At 45.1% G+C, this 17,321-nt stretch overlaps 1 protein-coding gene across 3 annotated transcripts in view; it reads left to right on the top strand.

The window, feature by feature from the left end:
- NHEJ1 (non-homologous end joining factor 1) overlaps positions 1 to 13,950 on the top strand; it is a 95,296-nt gene extending 81,346 nt beyond the window's left edge. For all 3 annotated transcript variants that reach the window (XM_061385485.1, XM_061385489.1, XM_061385483.1), the window contains exons 6-8: positions 11,653 to 11,770; positions 12,568 to 12,686; positions 13,436 to 13,950. In XM_061385485.1, the coding sequence (XP_061241469.1) occupies positions 11,653 to 11,770; positions 12,568 to 12,686; positions 13,436 to 13,510 (312 nt within the window). In that variant the 3' untranslated portion in view covers positions 13,511 to 13,950. The remainder of the gene's footprint in view (positions 1 to 11,652; positions 11,771 to 12,567; positions 12,687 to 13,435) is intronic.
- The last annotated feature ends 3,371 nt before the right edge of the window (positions 13,951 to 17,321 follow it).

Raw genomic sequence — 17,321 nt, 5'->3', positions numbered from 1 at the left:
CATTGCTTCACAATGGAAACACCATAGCAGATCCTCTTGCCCAGGCCTCACTAGGGAGCAGGAAACAATGGTGAGAAAAGGTTCCTGGTGGAACCGTTGTTGGACAGGTTGGGCCATGTAGAATACTTTAGCTAAAATTTTTCAGAGAGTAAACTGTGCTTTGTGTGCTTCTGAAGTAGGAAGCTTTATTCTATACTCTTATACTCACCACCTCCCCAAAAAAGAGGGTAAGGAGAATGGAAGTGAAACCTAGCCTTGTGGGTAGGTCCTGTACATTGGGAGAGTAAGGGGGATCTTTGAGAGGCAATGAGAGCATTTGGGGGGAGGTCAGGAGACATCATTTACAAGGAGCAGGCAACCCTTACATGTGTTATCTCATGCAGTCCTTCTAACAGCCTCATAAAAGTGGATACTGGTCTCCTCATTGTTCTGGTGAGGAGACAGAGGCTAAAAGAGGTTAATAATATAGCTGCTAACTGGCAAGACCAGGGTTTAAAGCCAGAACCTTGGTCCTTACTAGAGACTGAGGATTGGGCTTATGTGGTGATAGTGGACGATGAGCTCCCCAGAGGTTACGAGCTAGGTTACTGACCTAACTGTATCCCCATGACCTAAGCTTTGACTAGTCACTGAATTGTTGGAAGATCATATATTTTGGAATGCACTGGGGAGAGGTTCATAACTGGGTGAGACGCTGGCTGCTCTATGTCCTAGAGCATTAGGGCATTTCTTGAGCTTCCTTTGTCCTGCAAAGGAAGAGAACAGCATTTCTTGGCAATTTATTCTACTCTCTCCTTTAATCCTTTCACAAATTCTGTGATGTAGATGTTGTCTGTCTCAGTCCTCCCTTCCCAGCCCCCATATCTACCCATCCCTCCATCTGTTTCTCTCTCAAGATAAGACATTGATTAAATACAACTTGCCCAAAATGTCACAGCCAACAAATAGAAGAACTTAGGTACAAATCTGAGTCTTTGGGGCTCTAAAGCCAGAACTTAAATCTTGTTTTTACTTCTCTTTTCTTTTAGAGAGTTTTTTTGTCCTAATTCCTAATAGTTTTGCTTCTTCTTCTTTGAATGAGAAGCCACTTTGGGCTTCTTCTTTTTAAACTTTCTGATACTTGCATTGGTCATTGGGTTCACCTTTCTTACTCAGTCTCCCCCTTTTATTATCCACACTGTGTCTGTGCTATTGATCCAGGGGCCATTTCAGGTTATCTCTGATTTTATTTTAGGTTTCTGGATCATCACTCTGTAGCCTCTGCCTTATGTCCTGGAATAGACTTATCCTTGATTCCTCTCACATTCTATATACCCAATCCATCACTGAATCCTATCAGCCATTCATCCAGTTCAGTCACTCAGTCATGCCGATGGGCTGCAGCAACCCCATGGACTGCAGCACGCCCAGCTTCCCTGTCCATCACCATCTCCTGGAGTTTGCTCAAACCCATGTCCACTGAGTCAGTGATGCCATCCAACCATCTCATCCTCTGTCATCCCCTTTTTCTCCTGACTTCATTTTTTCTCAGCATCAGGATCTTTTCCAATGAGTCAGTTCTTTGCATCAGATACCCGAAGTATTGGAGCTTCAGCATCAGTCCTTCCTTTAGGATTGACTGGTTGGATCTCCTTGCAGTCCATGGGACTCTCAAGAGTCTTCTTCAACACCACAGTTCAAAAGCATCAATTCTTCAGCGCTCAGCTCTCTTTATGGTCCAACTCTCATATCCATACATGACTACTAGAAAAACCATAGCTTTGGCTAGATGGATCTTTGCAAAGTAGTGTCTTTGCTTTTTAATATGCTCTCTAGGTTGGTCATAGCTTTTCTTCCAAGGAGCAAGCGTCTTTTAATTTCATGGCTGCAGTTACCATCTGCAGTGATTTTGGAGCCCCAAAAATAAAGTCTATCACTGTTTCCATTATTTCCCCATCTATTTGCCATGAAGTGATGGGACCAGATGCTATGATCTTAGTTTTCTGAATGTTGAGTTTTAAGCCAACTTTTTCACTCTCCTCTTTCACTTTCATCAAGAGGCTCTTTTCTGCCATAAGGATGGTGTCATCTGCATATCTGAGGTTATTGATATTTCTCCCAGCAATGTTGATTCCAGCTTGTGCTTCATCCAACCCAGCATTTTTGCATGATGTACTCTACATAGAAGTTTAAACAAGCAGGGTGACAATGAACAGCTGTACTTTCAATATATCCAGAATCTGATCAGATCCACTGTTGCCACCCAGGCCCAAGCTACCGTCATCTCCCACTTGGTTAGTGCAACAGCCTCCTAACAGATCTGCTCACTTGTCTTTCTGCACTCAAAGTGATCTTTTAAAAATGTATGTCAGATCGTTTTACTCTCTTCTTTATAACCTCCAGTGGCTTCCCATCTTACAGAATAAAAGATCATATGCTGTATTATCTTATGATTTCACACAAACATGTGTCCACATACCTGCCATGCTCTTCCTCTGATAATAGGGGGACCACCTAATTTTTCATTCAAATTGGGACACTCGTAAGAGAGAAAAGGAGCTCTACTGATAAATTACAGTAAACGCAAACTGAGGCTGACCAGGCAAACTGGGAGGAATCTGGTCACCAGGTCTAGAGAGCCACATGGAGCATTCTCTTACTTCCCCTACGTCTTTATAGTGTCACCTCACAGTGAGGCCCTCTTTGACCACTGTTTAAAATTGCAACACGTTCCTGCCCCAACCCCATATTGCCTGTGCTGATTTATTTTCCTCTGTGGTGCTGACGCCATCTGATAGAGTGTATGTTGTTGTTTTTAAAATTTATTTGGCTGCGCTGGATCTTGGTTGTGGCATGTAGGAGCTATTAGTAGTTCCTTGACCAGGGATCAAACCCAGGCCCCCTGCATTCAGAGGGCAGAGCCTTAAGTCACTGGACCACCAGGGACGTCCCTAGAGTTTTTTTTAATTTACTTTTAGTTGGAGGATAGTTGCTTTACACTGTTGTATTGGTTTCTGCCATACATCAACATGAATCAGCCATAGGTATACGTATGTCCCCTCCCTCTTGAACCTCCTTCCCACTCTCCACCTGATCCCACCTCTCTAGGTTGTCACAGAACACTATCATACAGCAGATTCCCACTGGCTATCTGTTTTACACATGGTAATGTATAAGTTTCAATCTGAATCTGCTGTTTTCTCCATTTGTCCCACCCTCTCCATCCCCTACTGTGTCCACAAGTCTGTTTTGTATGTCTGTGTCTCTATTGCTGTCCCACAAATAGCTTCATCAGTACCGTCTTCCTAGATTCCATATATGAGTTAATATACAATATTTGTTTTTCTCTTTCTGACTTACTCACTCTGTATATTAGGCTCTAGGTTCATCCACCTCACTAGAACTGACTCAAAATCATTCCTTTTTATAGCTGAGTAATATCCCATTGTATGTATGTACCATTATCTATTCATCTGTCGATAGACATCTAGGTTGCTTCCATGTCCTGGCTATTGTAAATGGCACTTCAATGAGTACTGGGGTACATGTATCTTTTAGAATTATGGTTTTCTCTGGGTATATGCCCAGTAGTAGGTTTTCTGGGTCATACAGAAAATGGCAACCTGCTCCAGTATTCTTGCCTGGAAAATTCCAGGGACAGAAGAGGCTGGTGGGTTATAGCCCATGGGATCACAAAGAGTTGGATGTGACTGAGCATACACACACATACAAACCTACATGGTATTTTTTATACCTGATTTTTTTAAGAACTCTCCATACTGTTCTCCATAGTGGCTGTATCAATTTACATTCCCACCAACTGTGCAAGAGGGTTCCCTTTTCTGCACATCCTCTCCAGCATTTATTGTTAGTAGATTTTTTTGATGGTGGCTATTCTGACTAGTGTGAGGTGATACCTCATTGTAGTTTTGATTTGTGTTTCTCTAATAATAAGTGATGTTAAACATTTTTTCATGTGTTTACTAGCCATCTGTATGCCTTCTTTGAAGAAATGTCTGTTTAGGTCTTCTGCCCATTTTTTGATTGGGTTGTTTGTTTTTCAGATTTTGAGCTGCATGAGCTGCTTGTATATTTTGGAAATTAATCCTTTGTCAGTTGCTTCATTTGCAATTATTGTCTTTTCATCTTGTTTATGTTTTCCTTTGCTGTGCGAAAGCTTTTACATTTAACTAGGTCCCATTTGTTTATTTTTATTTTCATTACTCTAAGAGTATATGTTTTAATTGTTGCTTGTTGTTCAGTTGCTAAGTTGTGTCCGACTCATTGCAACCCCATGGACTGTAGCACACCAGGCTCCTCTGAACCTGGAGTTTGTTCAGTTTGATGTTCATTGAGTCAGTGATGCCACCCAACCATCTTATCATCTGCCACCTGCTTCCCCTTTTGCCTTCAGTCTTTCCCAGCAAGTCAGTTCTTCGCATCAGGTGACCAAAGTATTGGAATTTTAGCTTTAGCATCAGTCCTTCCAATGAATATTCAGGGTTGATCTCCTTTATGATTGACTGGTTTGATCTCCTTGCAGTCCAAGGGGCCCTCAAGTCTTCTCCAGTACCACAATTTGAAAGCATCAATTCTTCAGCACTCAGCCTTCTTTATGGTCCACCTCTCGCATCTGTGCATGTCTACTGGACAAACTATAGCTTTGACTATAAGGACCTTTGTTGGCAAAGTGATATCTCTGCCTTTTACTATGCTGTCTAGGTTTGTCATAGCTTTTCTTGCAAGGAGCAAGCATCTTTTAATTTCATGGCTGCAGTCACCATCTGCAGTGATTTTGGAGCCCCCAAAAATAAAATCTGCCACTGCTTCCACTTTTCCCCCTTCTATTTGCCATGAAGAGATAGGATTGGATGCCATGATCTTAGTTTTTTTAATGTTGAGTATCATTCCAGTTTTTTCATTCTCCTCTTTATATGTTTTAATTAGTTATATTTACTGTTACTCTCCCCTCTCTAGAATGTAAACTTCAGGAGGACAAGGGATTTTTATTTCTTTTGTTCAATGTACTGTATCCCCAGCATCTACATAATCCCAAATACTGTAGATAACCAGTAAATATTTGCCAAATGAATGGATGAGGAAGCAAGAATTCTGTTCTAAAGAGTCTTTCTCCTTGGAGTTCTCTTCCTAAACCAGTTTTCTTATTCCTTTCTATTTATTTTGGTGACCTTAAATTGAGACCTTAGAATGGTTTTTGAGTAAATTGAGACCTTAGAATGGTTTTCCAGTGTGCTCTTACCCCTATGAGGAGCTAATGATGCAATTAATAGGAAATGGCAACCCGCTCCAGTGTTCTTACCTAGAAGATTCCATGGACAGAAGAGCCTGGGGCTATAGTCCATGGGGTTGCAGAGTCATGATGGAACACACACACCATGCTTTCCTAACCTGACTTGGGCCCCCTAGGGAGGGAAGTTTGTACAAGAGGGAGAAGAGGATTTTTACCCTTGGGAAGTCACATGTTTGGGGCCCTGCCCTGGAAGTTATGATACTGAGACAGGCAGTGTCAGATCTTGGGGCTGTGCCAGAACCAAGGACCTACTCAGCTGGTCCTGGGAGCTCCAGTTTGCTCCTTTCCTCTTTCTCCTCTGTCTTATAAGCCTGTGTACTTCACCTGTGGGTCCATATAGAGTAGAGTGAGCAGTGTCTCAAGGTCCAGCCTTTCCTGACCCAGACTTCTAAATGTTGTTGTTTTTTTTTTTTCTGAAGCAGCCTCAGAGGAAAGAGTGGATGAAATGGGGGTGAGGTCTGAGGGTCGGATCAAACCTTTTGTTTCTAATTGGAAGTGGTAACTGGGATGGCTCCAACATCCTGTTGGGGTCAGGGGGTAGGAGGGAGTCTTAGAATTTCCAGACCACTGGGAGTGAGTTTTAGACTCAGTGAAGGTGGGAGTTATTGTTAAACAGGGGGGAAGTTTGGGGCCTAGCAACGAAGAGGAGCCGCCAGAGGGACAAGAAAGGACGATCAAATGCCCTTTGTGATTTCTGTGACTTTGGTTTTCCTAACGCTTTTGATATGGCCATAAAGCAGGGGCCAAAGTCCTGGTGGGCTGGAGGTAAGAGAGTGACAGAGCTCTTGGGACTAGAGTGTGATGTGGCTCTTAGTCATAGTACTAGCAGGAAGTAGAGAAGAGGTTCTAGTGTAGCAGAAAACCTAGAAATGCAAACCTAGAGGAAACGCCTGATTACTCAATGTGACATCTGCAATACTATATTACCCTGTATCAGTAACAGTTCGAAGTCAGGGAAGCCTCGGCAAGTAGTTGTAGAGCAGAGAAATCCACTTTATGAAACAAAAGGAATTCCTATGGGCATATCCTTAATTCAGAAAATAAAGTCCTTTGCAGTTTGGTGGTTATGAATTAGCTGTCCAGTCTCATTTCCCATCAGATATTCCCACCTATGTATGGGCTTCCCTGGTGGCTCAGATGGTAAAGAATCCACCTGCCAATGCAAGAGATGCAAGAGACACAGATCCAAGACACAGATCTTCCCAGGTTGGGAAGATCCTCTGGAGTGGGAAATGGCAACCTCCTCCAGTATTCTTGCCTGGAGAATCCCATGGACAGAGGAGCCTGGTGGGCTACAGTCCATGGGGTCGCAAAGAGTCGGACACAACGGAATGACTGAGCACATGCCCACCTGGCCTATCTTTTCACACCTTTGTGCCTCAAAGACTTCCACTGCAAAGTCTAACCTTGCAAAGGCTTAACTCCATCACCTCTGAAGTGTTTTGCAGGAGTCTCAGTGAGACTTTGTCCATTTCTTCTTCGCTGGTTCTTATTGCTCTTTGTTTATAGCTCCCTTATAGCATAATGCCTGAAAGAAAAAAAAAAAAAACACATACAGTTTCCTTCTATCTGAAAGTGAGAGCATTCCTATGAAACTTTCATAAACTGAAATAGTGTAAAGTGAAGAAGTACTTACCTTTCTTCATAAAAGTGAAAATCTTTTTTGGATGTCTTCTAGTTAGCAAAAACAGATACTAATGTAGGCTTTTCCTAAAAGCAAAGTTGTTGTTTAGTTGCTGAATCATGTCCAGCTCTTTGCGACCCTATGGACTGTAGCCCATCAGGCTCCTCTGTCCATGGGATTTCCTAAGAAAACTGGAGTGAGTTGCCATTTCCTCCTCCAGGGGATCGTCCCAACCCAGGGATCGAACCTGGGTCTCCATGTCTCCTGCCTTGCAGGTGGACTCTTTACCTCTGAGCCACTGCTACTACCACTAAGTCACTTCAGTCATGTCCGACTCTGTGCGACCCCGTAGACAGCAGCCCACCAGGCTCCCCTGTCCCTGGGATTCTCCAGGCAAGAACAGTGGAGCCACTGGGGAAGCCAAAAGCAAAGTGGCAGAAAGCAAATTTACAAAAAGTGGGGGATACCTGAATCGTCCTATTTCCTATGTGTGACTGTAAACTCTTGGAGGCAGGGCTTCTGACTTATTTATCTTTGTACTAACTCTGTCCTGTTCTGAGGCAGGAAGGACTGCATCCACTTCCCCTCCCCCAGTCCTGTAGTAACTGGCTCATGATAGAATCTAAGTAGCCTTTTTGCCAAGTAGGATTGATTCTGGATTAATCAGATGAACACATTATACAGTAGACTGACCTGGCTCTTCTTCCCCTCTCCATTCTGGGCAGTGACCCGCTTGTGGCTGGTACACCTTGCTCCTGGCTCAAGTGTACTATAGCAGGAGGCACTGCTGTTTGCTTTTCTTAGTCCTGACTCCAGCTTCTCCCTTTGATCTGTGCTGCTTGCCCCAGCTCACCCCTCCCATTGTCCTGCCCAGGGAAATAATGTTTCTCCTTCCCAGGCTCAGGCCTCACCAACTCTTCCCTCGAATATTCTGAGAATGATGCCCAAGGAATCCTTGATGATGGGGAACAGATAGAACAGGATTATGGGTGTGACCCTTCAGCCTTCTGAGGGTCCCAGGTAGGGCCAGTTGCCTCCTTGTTATCTGCTCACTTTTTTCTTTTCCTTGTCCCCCAAGGGATCTTGTTTCTGAGCTGGAAGGGAATATATACAGATGATCTGTGATGCCAGGAATAAGGGCCTGTAATCCTAGGGAAGGTTGTATTGTCCATTGGACTGAAATTCTATGCTTCAGAGAGGTCCCTAGGGTAGTTGTTATATGTGAGGGCCCTGAAGCCTCATGGTCTGGATTCTAATCCTGTCCCACCAGTTACTATCTGTGACTGAGTAACTTCTCAGCAGGGTAGGGTCATCCTCATGCCTACCATGTCCATTCATTCACACGTGGTTACTGAGCCACTCCTGTGAGCCAGATTGTTCTAGGTGCCAAGGAGATAGCAGTGAATAAGACAAAATGGATTGAACATTTAAACACTTAGAACAGTGTCTGTGCTGTGCTTAGTCGCTCAGTCGTGTCCAGCTCTTTGTGACACCAGGGACTGTAGCCCGCCAGGCTCCTCTGTCTGTAGGGATTCTCCAGGCAGGAAAACTGGAGTGGGTTGCCATATCCTTCTCCAGGAGATCTTCCCAACCCAGGGATTGAACCAGGGTCTCCTGCGTTACAGACAGATTCTTGACCAGCTGAGCCACCAGGGAAGCCCTAGAACAGTGTCTAGCACATAGTAAATATGTGTTCTCTTCCTAGTGCTTTTCTGAGAAGGGATACTCAGATGGGATGACCTTTGGCAGAAGCTGCAGGATCAGATCTCTCTGAGAAGGGGAAGGTTGGAGGAAGGGCTAAGATACAGGTTCTGGATTTGGACTTAGTTCCAGGATAGCAATAGCTTGAATGGCCTTTTATTTCTTGCACTTTCTTTTGAGACTAAATACATGCACTGGTTAAAGGTCACTCTGGAAATTGTATGAGTCTGTTTAGTTCTGTAGAAAGGGCAGGAGAAGATGCCCCCATGGACTACCTAGATTCCGGCTGGCTTTTTTGTACAGACAGCACAGTGCCCACCCAGCCATGTGTGGGTGACTCTAAGAGAGGCCATGCTTCCTGCGCAGCATGAAGGGACATCCCAGAGACATGAGATGTGAGGACAGAGAACACCTGTTTGTCTCTCTGCTGTCAGGGCTCTCTGGCCATGGGATAGAGGATTTCTGTTGGAGCAGATGGCTTGGGGGTTGGAGAGCTGAACTTAGGAACGAAAATGAGGTGAGGCAGAGGTCCGTGACCTATTTCAGTTCATTCCTTAGGGAATGCTGCTGAAGAGGACGTTACACTCTGAGTGTGATTGCTGCTGGAAGCAGAGTCTGCATGCAGCTCCTGATTCACTGTCTGTGGTTTCCAGTGAAAGGTCAAGACTGACACAGTGTTTTGCAGGTTGGGTTGGAATAGAAATCTATGGAGTAGAAATCTTTCCTGGAATCAACCAGTTTTTCAGCTACCACCATGCTTGGGGGAAAGAGCTGTGTAATCTTGACCATGGTTCAGCAACTACTTCACTGCTTCTCCCACTCTCTCTTCCATCCTTCTCCCACCGTGGGTTTGCAGAAATGCATGCTTTTCTAGCACAACAGAAGTGCCCTCGATGTGAGATGTGGGCAATCCAAGATTCTCGGGTTTATTCCCATGTGAGCTGCTGGCATGGCTTTCCTTTGAGACCTGCTCACCTGACTGGGAACCATGACAATCTGCATGCACAAGGACAGATGAAGTGGCTCTGGGCCTTTTCCCAGATCCTAAAGTACAGCCAGGTTTAGGTCCACTGGACACCATACTCTTTCATCTCATTTTGATTGTACTTTCTTCAGTTTTCAGCCATTACTTAAATTCAGTTCAGCCAAGTGTATGAAACTTGAACTAGGCAAAACATTTTGCTGTGAATGTAAACTCAGAGTTCCTTCCATAGTGAAGGAAACAGATAAATATGGTGTGATTATGGCAGGGTTTCTCAACTTTTTTTCATTATCAACTTCCAGAGGAACCTTTTAAGACATTTCCCCCTAATTATCTCCCCTAAGAGAATGGTAATACCGTGGGTATACCAGAACTCTGTTCATGTACTGTTTGTGTATCTGTGCCATTACATGAAAAGAGTACGATTTTTTTATCCCTCCCACCAAAAGCAAATTTGCTCCTCCCTGGGGGGAGAATATCACCCCTATGGTGAGTTCACTGATTATAGTAAAGCACAATGGGATTGCATAAGTAATGTAAAATGGCAGGCAAGCCTCCCAACTTTGTAAACTTTGTTTCTCCCATCTCCTCTGACTGAACATCATTATCCATCATTTATTCCTGTCTTTCAGTCTGTCATTTCCATTTTGCTCTCTTTCCCTTTTCCTTGATTTCATTCTTTTTTCTCTCCAGTGTAGAAGTTTCAGAGTAAATTTGATTAAAATAGTAGTCTGGGAACTTCCTTGGTGGTCCAGTGATTAACAATCTTCCTTGCAATGCAGAGGACGGGGGTTCCATCCCTAGTCAGGGAACTAAGATCTTACATGGCATGCAGCAGTTAAGGCTGTGCACTGCAATTGCTGAGCCGGTATGCGCCACAACTAGAGAGTCCATGCACTACAATGGGAGATCCCACATGACAACTAAGGCCAGATGCAGCCAGATAAATAAATAATATAGTAATCTACAACTCAGGGATAATTTAAAGAGTGTGATTTTCTAAGAACGTTCTCTAAAAGGTTATCCTTTTGGAGGCGAGAACCTACAAACCTATGAGGTATTCATGGGGAGGCATAACAGATGTAAGTATTGAGAGAAATAAAAATATTCGTTTGGAGTTGCCTTTCAGAAGAGACGACCTCCCAAGAGGTCTTTATATCAGTCCCAACGGGTTTGGCTATGTATGTCTGTATTGGATCTAGTGTGTTAGTTGTTCAGTCATTTCCGACTCTTCGCAACCCCATGGACTGTAGCCCACCAAGTTCCTCTGTCTGTGGAATTCTGCAGGCAAGAATAGAAGAGTGGGTAACCATTCCCTTCTCCAGGGGGTCTTCCTGACCCAGGAATCGAATTCTGGTCTCCTGCATTGCAGGAGGATTCTTTACCATCTAAGCCATAGCTTTACCATCTGAGCTATAACCAACCTAGATAGCATATTAAAAAGCAGAGATATTGCTTTGCTGACAATTTCCATCTAGTCAAAGCTATGGTTTTTCCAGTAGTCATGTGTGGATGTGAAAGTCGGACTATAAAGAAAGCTGAGCACCGAAGAATTGATGCTTTTGAACTGTGGTGTTGGAGAAGACTCTTGAGAGTCCCTTGGACTGCAAGGGGATCAAACCAGTCAATCCTAAAGGAAATCAGTCCTGAATGTTCATTGAAAGGACTGATGCTGATGCTGAAACTCCAATACTTTGGCTACCTGATTCGAAGAACTTACTTATTAGCAAAGACCCTGATGCTGGGAAAGATTGAAGGCAGAAGAAGGGGACGACAGAGGATGAGATGGTTGGATGGCATCACCAATTTGATGGACATGAGTTTGAGCAAGCTCCGGGAGTTGGTGATGGACAGGGAAGCCTGGCGTGCTGCAGGCCCTGGGGTTACAAAGAGTCAGACAGGACTGAGTGACTGAACTGAACTGAGCCACTAGGGAAGCCCCATATTGGATCTAACTTTTGTATATAAACTCTTTTGGGGTTAATGCCAGTGGGATATCGAGTTTTTCCCTAGCAATCCCATGTAACCCATGATAGCATCTCCTCTCCCCTGTAGAAACTACCAGAGGCATGCAGTGTTGGTGATGGAAGACCCTTCGTCGCAAATCTGCAGAGTATGTATATGGCAGTTGCCAGACAAGCGATCCAGGTGGGACAGAAGCATCATGACACTGGTACGTAGCTCTAGAGGTGTTGGTCTCCCTGGGGTTAGAGTTAGGGTCTAGGTTTGTGCTGTCCATTATGGTAGCTCTAGGCAATAGTGACCATTTACATTTAAATAAATAAAAATTAAATAAAATGAAAAGCTCATCTCATTTGTACATTTCAGGTGCTCAGTAGCCACATATGACCAGTGGCTACCAGGTTGAACAACACAGATCACAAGTATTCATTCTATCACTATAGAAAGTTTTATTAGGACTAGTCTACATGCCTAGGAGAATTTTGTTGTTGTTCAGTCACCAAGTTGTGTCCAACTCTTCACATGCAACGTCATGGACTGCAGCACACCGGGCTTCCCTGTCCCTCACCATCTCCTGGAGTTTGCCCAAGTTCATGCCCATTGAATCAGTGATGCCACCCAATGGAGAATTAGAGAACCAGGAAAAAAAGTTAATCCCCTTACCTGAGATGTGACAGGCAATACGGAGAACAGTTAGCTGTTTTGAATCACAGAGACTCTTGTCCTACATGGCTACAATTGGCCTGGGGAATATTCACAGTAGAAACAGCTTTCCAAAAGTTAATTGGAAGTGAATTTGTGTCTGTTTACATTCTAGTACCAAGACTTGGACAGAAGGGCCTGGGATGCTACAGTCCACGGGGTTGCAAAGAGTTAGACATGACTTAGTGACTAAACAACCACAACAACCAAGGCCAGGCCTTTATCAGAATGCTTTGTAAATGCTAATGCCTTCCTGGTAAGAAGAAGGCATTTAGCACTATCTTCCTTTGATCTTTCTGGTTTCAGGAGATCCCCACACCTCAAGCAGTGCTTTCTCACAGGGAACTGATAACCAACTTTTGAACCAGCTAGAAGAGCCCGTCTCCTCAACACCATCCCTCCCCGGACCTGAGACAGAGCCCACAGTAAGTCATGAGCAGCTTCCTAGATAGCATTTCAGGAGTTGAGAGTGTCTGGGGAATTTCCTGGTGGGCCAGTGGCTAAGACTTCTCACTCCTAATGCAGGAGGCCCAGGTTAGATCCCTGATCAGATAACTAGATCCTACATGCTGCGGCTAAGAGTTTGCATGCTGCAACTGAAGACCCCACTCACTGTAACTAAAAGATTCCACAGGCTGCAGCTAAAGATCCTCTGTGCCGCAGTGAAGACTGAAGACCCCGTGTGCCACAACTAAGACCTTGCACGGCCAGATAAACGAATAAAAAAAAAAAAAAAAAAGAGTTGGGAGAATCTGCATCCATAGCTCCCAAGCTGGTGGTCCCTGGAATTGTCACCTAGTTGACCCTGCCTTAACCCAACATGGGGGGATATTTGTGACCTGGCGTCCAAATTGTGGATTGTGGATTTCTAGATGGAGAGTCATGGTCTTTTCCATGTTCCCTTGCTGTCGTCTCTCTGCAGTTCTTCTGAATGATGGACCTTGGCACCCTTTCAGCCTTATTGCACTTCCAGTGATGGTCTATAAAGTTTTTCCCTAGGGGAAAAGGGATGCGGTGTGCCTCTCCTGCATAGACTCTTCCATTGCATTCACAGCCTGACATGGACATCAAAACCCCCTTCTTAGCCAGAGCCATGGGAGCAAGGAAATTCTTTTCCTAACTTAAGTGCAACTGTTCAAAACCACTATTAACTTGGATTCCTTTTTTTTTCTAGGTCTCTTCAGGCCCTATGCAGAAACCTCAGCTGTTGAAAGTCAAGAGGAAGAAGCTAAGGGGGCTTTTCAGTTAACTTGTCACCATCTCAACTGCTGAGGATGGACTCGGAGAGTAGTTTCCTAGTGTTACCTTGGAAGGAGCTCCTGTGGCTGCAGCATCTTTGACACAGAGTTATACAGTCAGAGACTCCACCGTAAGGGCCAGATAACTGAAGCTCATGTTGACAGGCATGGCTACTGTTAACAAGGGAATCCTGGCTCCAATCCATTGGGCACTGGCCTTCCTTGTCTGAGTGGAAGACAGTTTCTGGGAATCCCACACCCTCCTTTCTTTTAGGGAAGGTTCTCTAGACTTAGGATCTACCATGGATTTTAGGTATATGGGGCAGGTCAGCAAAAAGGCACAACATACTAAGGAAGTCTTGCCTGTCTTTCTAGAGTCCTTAGCTACTCCCAGATGCTCCTCAGAGACACTGTTTTCTCTAGCACAGAATAAAAAGCGCTCACACTCCTGCTTTTGAGATTGCTTACCTGTGGAACATATAACCAACCCATTACTGGATCCCAGCCCACTGATGTCTCTGGATGAAGTCAAGGCCCTTGTCCAATCCTTCAGGATTCTTTTTATGCTTCTCTTCTGTGGCTTGTGCTAAGCCTCCATTGGGGAGCACTGATCTTGAAACCTCTTTCCATAGTCTTGTGCCCTATGGCTTCTGTGCTTCTTGGTCCAGCTTGATATGGGGTATTTTTTAATCTGTTTCTGAGGCATAGACAACAGGTTAAAGCACAACATGGGATTGAAATGACAAAGAACTGTGAGCCCTAGGGCCAAGTTAGTTTCCTGGAGTGGGAGAAAAAAGAATTTTGCTCTCCCATCCTTCACTTCAGATGGCAGAGTAAATAGAAGAACTAGAAAAGATAGGATGAGTGGGAATAGGAAATGGCCACAGTTCTCTGGGACCAACAGAATTGACTTATAGAATGAATAGTGCTTAGCAGGAAAAGATATAAAGCCTGTATGAAATAGACTTTCTCAGTTATAAGGTCAATTTTTTGGACAAATCTAGCAAAATTTGGAACTTCCCTGGTGGTTCAGTGGTTAGGACTACGTGCTTTTACTGCCACAACCCCAGGTTCAATCCCTGGTCAGGGAACTAAGATTCCACAAGCTGCATGGCTCAGCCAAAAAAAGGATTTAACAGACCAGCATTCGTAAAGCTCCTTGGCCTTCTACTAGGTTTTCCTCTATGGGTAATACCATCTGAATCTTTACCTTGGAGAGACAGGAAGGAAAGTAGAACTCAGACGTTCACTGGGAGCTGTTAGGTAGAGGAAGGGGTCGGGGCAGAACCCACAGAGGCCTTTTCTGGTTTATTTGCTTATGATGGTCAAAGGCTCCTCAGTCACATGGTCTCTCTTGGCACTGAGAGAGAAGCACATAGGACTGGAGTTTCTGTCCCCAGGTCAAGTCTTGGGAGGAAGAGGACCATCCAAGTAATAAGAAAGTAATGATGATTATAATAACAGCAACAAACAGTTACCATCTACTGAGCAGTTCATGAGTACCAGCCACTCTGCTAAGTGGCAGTGGTGGTTTAGTGTGTGTGTCTCACTCTTGTGACCGCATAGACTGTGGCCTGCCAGGCTCCTCTGTCCATAAGTTCCCAGGCAAGAATACTGGAGTGGGTTGCTATTTCCTTCTCCAGGGGATCTTCCCAACCCAGGGATCCAACCTGCGTCTCTCTTTTCTCCTGCATTGGCAGGTGGGTTCTTTTGAATTTGTGCCACCTGGGAAACCCCCCTATGAGAGGTCACACAGCTAATAAGTAGCAGCCAGAATTTGAGCCCAGACTGCTGAGTTCTGAACTGCATTATTATATACCTCACTGAAAACATTTTCCAGGAAGGATGTAAAGTCATTCTTTTCTGTCTTCAGCTGTGACCATTCTTTTCCCATGACCCTGCCTGTTTTTAAGAGGATATTCTTACCACTCCCAGTTAGCTCTTCAGGGCTTTCCCAATGGCTCAGTGGTAAAGAATCTGCCTGCATGGCAGAAGACGCAGGTTCGATTCCTCGGTTGGGAGGATCCCTTAGAGTAGGAAATGGCAACCCACTCCAGTATTCTTGCCTGGGGGGGAAAAAAAAATCCCATGGACAGAGGTGACTGGCAGGCCACAGTCCATGGGATTGCAAAGAGTGGACCTGACTGAGCGACTAAGCATATTAGCTCTTCAAGAGAGGAGCCTTGGCAGACTCCAGGACTTACCCCAGGCCTTCACCTGCTGGCAGAGTCTGAGAGCTCCACCATGGCTCATTCCCAGTTGCTGCTGATAAGTTTCTTTACCTCTAGGCCAGTGCCCCCGTCTGTGCCCTGGTGGTGACTGTCATTGAAGTACATAGGGAACTATGTAAAAACAATCTATCAGATGACTCACTTTGTTGTTTAGTTTCCCTTGGCATAGTATAGATAGACAGATTTCAAGGTATGAGACCACATGGAAAATGGAGAGACTTCCCCAGCAAACTGGAAGAAAATAAGGGTTCTTCACGCTAGGTAATCCCTCTGCCCTAAAAGCACAGTCTCAAGAGAAGGCATTTTTTAATCAGAGTGGGGATCAGGGGCTTGTGAATCCCCTAAAATTATAAATAAAATCCTAAGAGCATTTTTTTTTCATATTCTCAAAAGAATGTGTAACTTTTTAAAAAGGTTAAATGAGAATATGCCTAATGACTTCCCTGCCCACTGCCCTTTGTATCCCCAAAGCTTGCTGCCCCCATGGGACTATTGCCCAAAGGCACATCCTTAGGAGAAACATTGCTCCCCGCGGCTCTGCCTCGGGCATTCTTGCCCTGAAGCCCTTGCCCCCCAAAGCAAGGGGTGGTGTTTGAAAATCTTTCATCCCAGGGCAACTCCAGGGAAACCCCTGCCTTGACAAATTGGCCTAGCCAGGCTGTATTCCAGCCCTGCCCCCTGGCTTGGGCCCCTCCCTGAGGCCCCCAGCCTGGCCCAACCCCCACTCCGCATGCACATAAAAGGGTCGAATTCTCGTGGCTGCTCCATAAATTTTATTCCGTAAATATTAGTTTTCCCTGTGTTTAATAAAGCAGTGGCCCACCTCCCCGCCTACCCGCCCGCTCCCCGGGGCCGGGGCTGGGGCCAGGGCTGGCTGGTGGGAGAAGGGACTCTTTCAATTGCTTTGGAGTATTTTTAGAAAAAAAAATAATATAAGGTGGTTTACAGCAGCAAGCCAGCAAACCAGGAGCAGGACTAGGGACCTCGAGGAAGTTCCTGCAGGAACTTGAGCTAAAAAGTAGAGAAATAGCGCCACCTAGGCTGCAAGGCCTTCTTGGCCTTGCTGGTGGTTCACCCCTCCCCCACAGTCAGCCCAGGCAGACCAGCTCTTTGCTGGAAGACAAATCTTCATCCCTTAGCACTGCAGCTGGGCAGCACCTCCTCCCCTCCGGCTTCACTGAGGGCTTCCCCAGCAGCCCCCCAAAGGCAGAGCCCAAGCCAGAACCCGGAAAACCCCACGAGGGTCATTCTCTGTTCTGTCACCGTTCAACCAACCTCCAGATCAAAGAGGGTCTCCAAAGGGTAGTAAAGTTAGGGAAAAGGGAGGAAGGAGCTTCTAGTCTCTGCCCACTGAATCCCGGAGTCCCTAGAGTGTAAGGTGGACCTCCAGATCAAAGAAGGTCTCCAAAGGGTAGTAAAGTTAGGGAAAAGGGAAGTAGGAGCTTCTAGTCTCTGCCCACTGAATCCTGGAGTCCCTAGGGTATAAGGTGGACCTCCAAATCAAAGAAGGGTCTCCATAGGGTAGTAAAGTTAGGGAAAAGGAAGGAAGGAGCTTCTAGTCTCTGCCCAGTGAATCCCAGAGTCCCTAGGG

The sequence above is a fragment of the Bos javanicus genome, chromosome 2 (assembly GCF_032452875.1).
Source record: "Bos javanicus breed banteng chromosome 2, ARS-OSU_banteng_1.0, whole genome shotgun sequence".
NCBI classification, from domain to species: domain Eukaryota; kingdom Metazoa; phylum Chordata; class Mammalia; order Artiodactyla; family Bovidae; genus Bos; species Bos javanicus.
The sequence above is the reverse complement of the archived record's forward strand: the minus strand, read 5'-3'. Positions and strand labels throughout refer to the sequence as shown.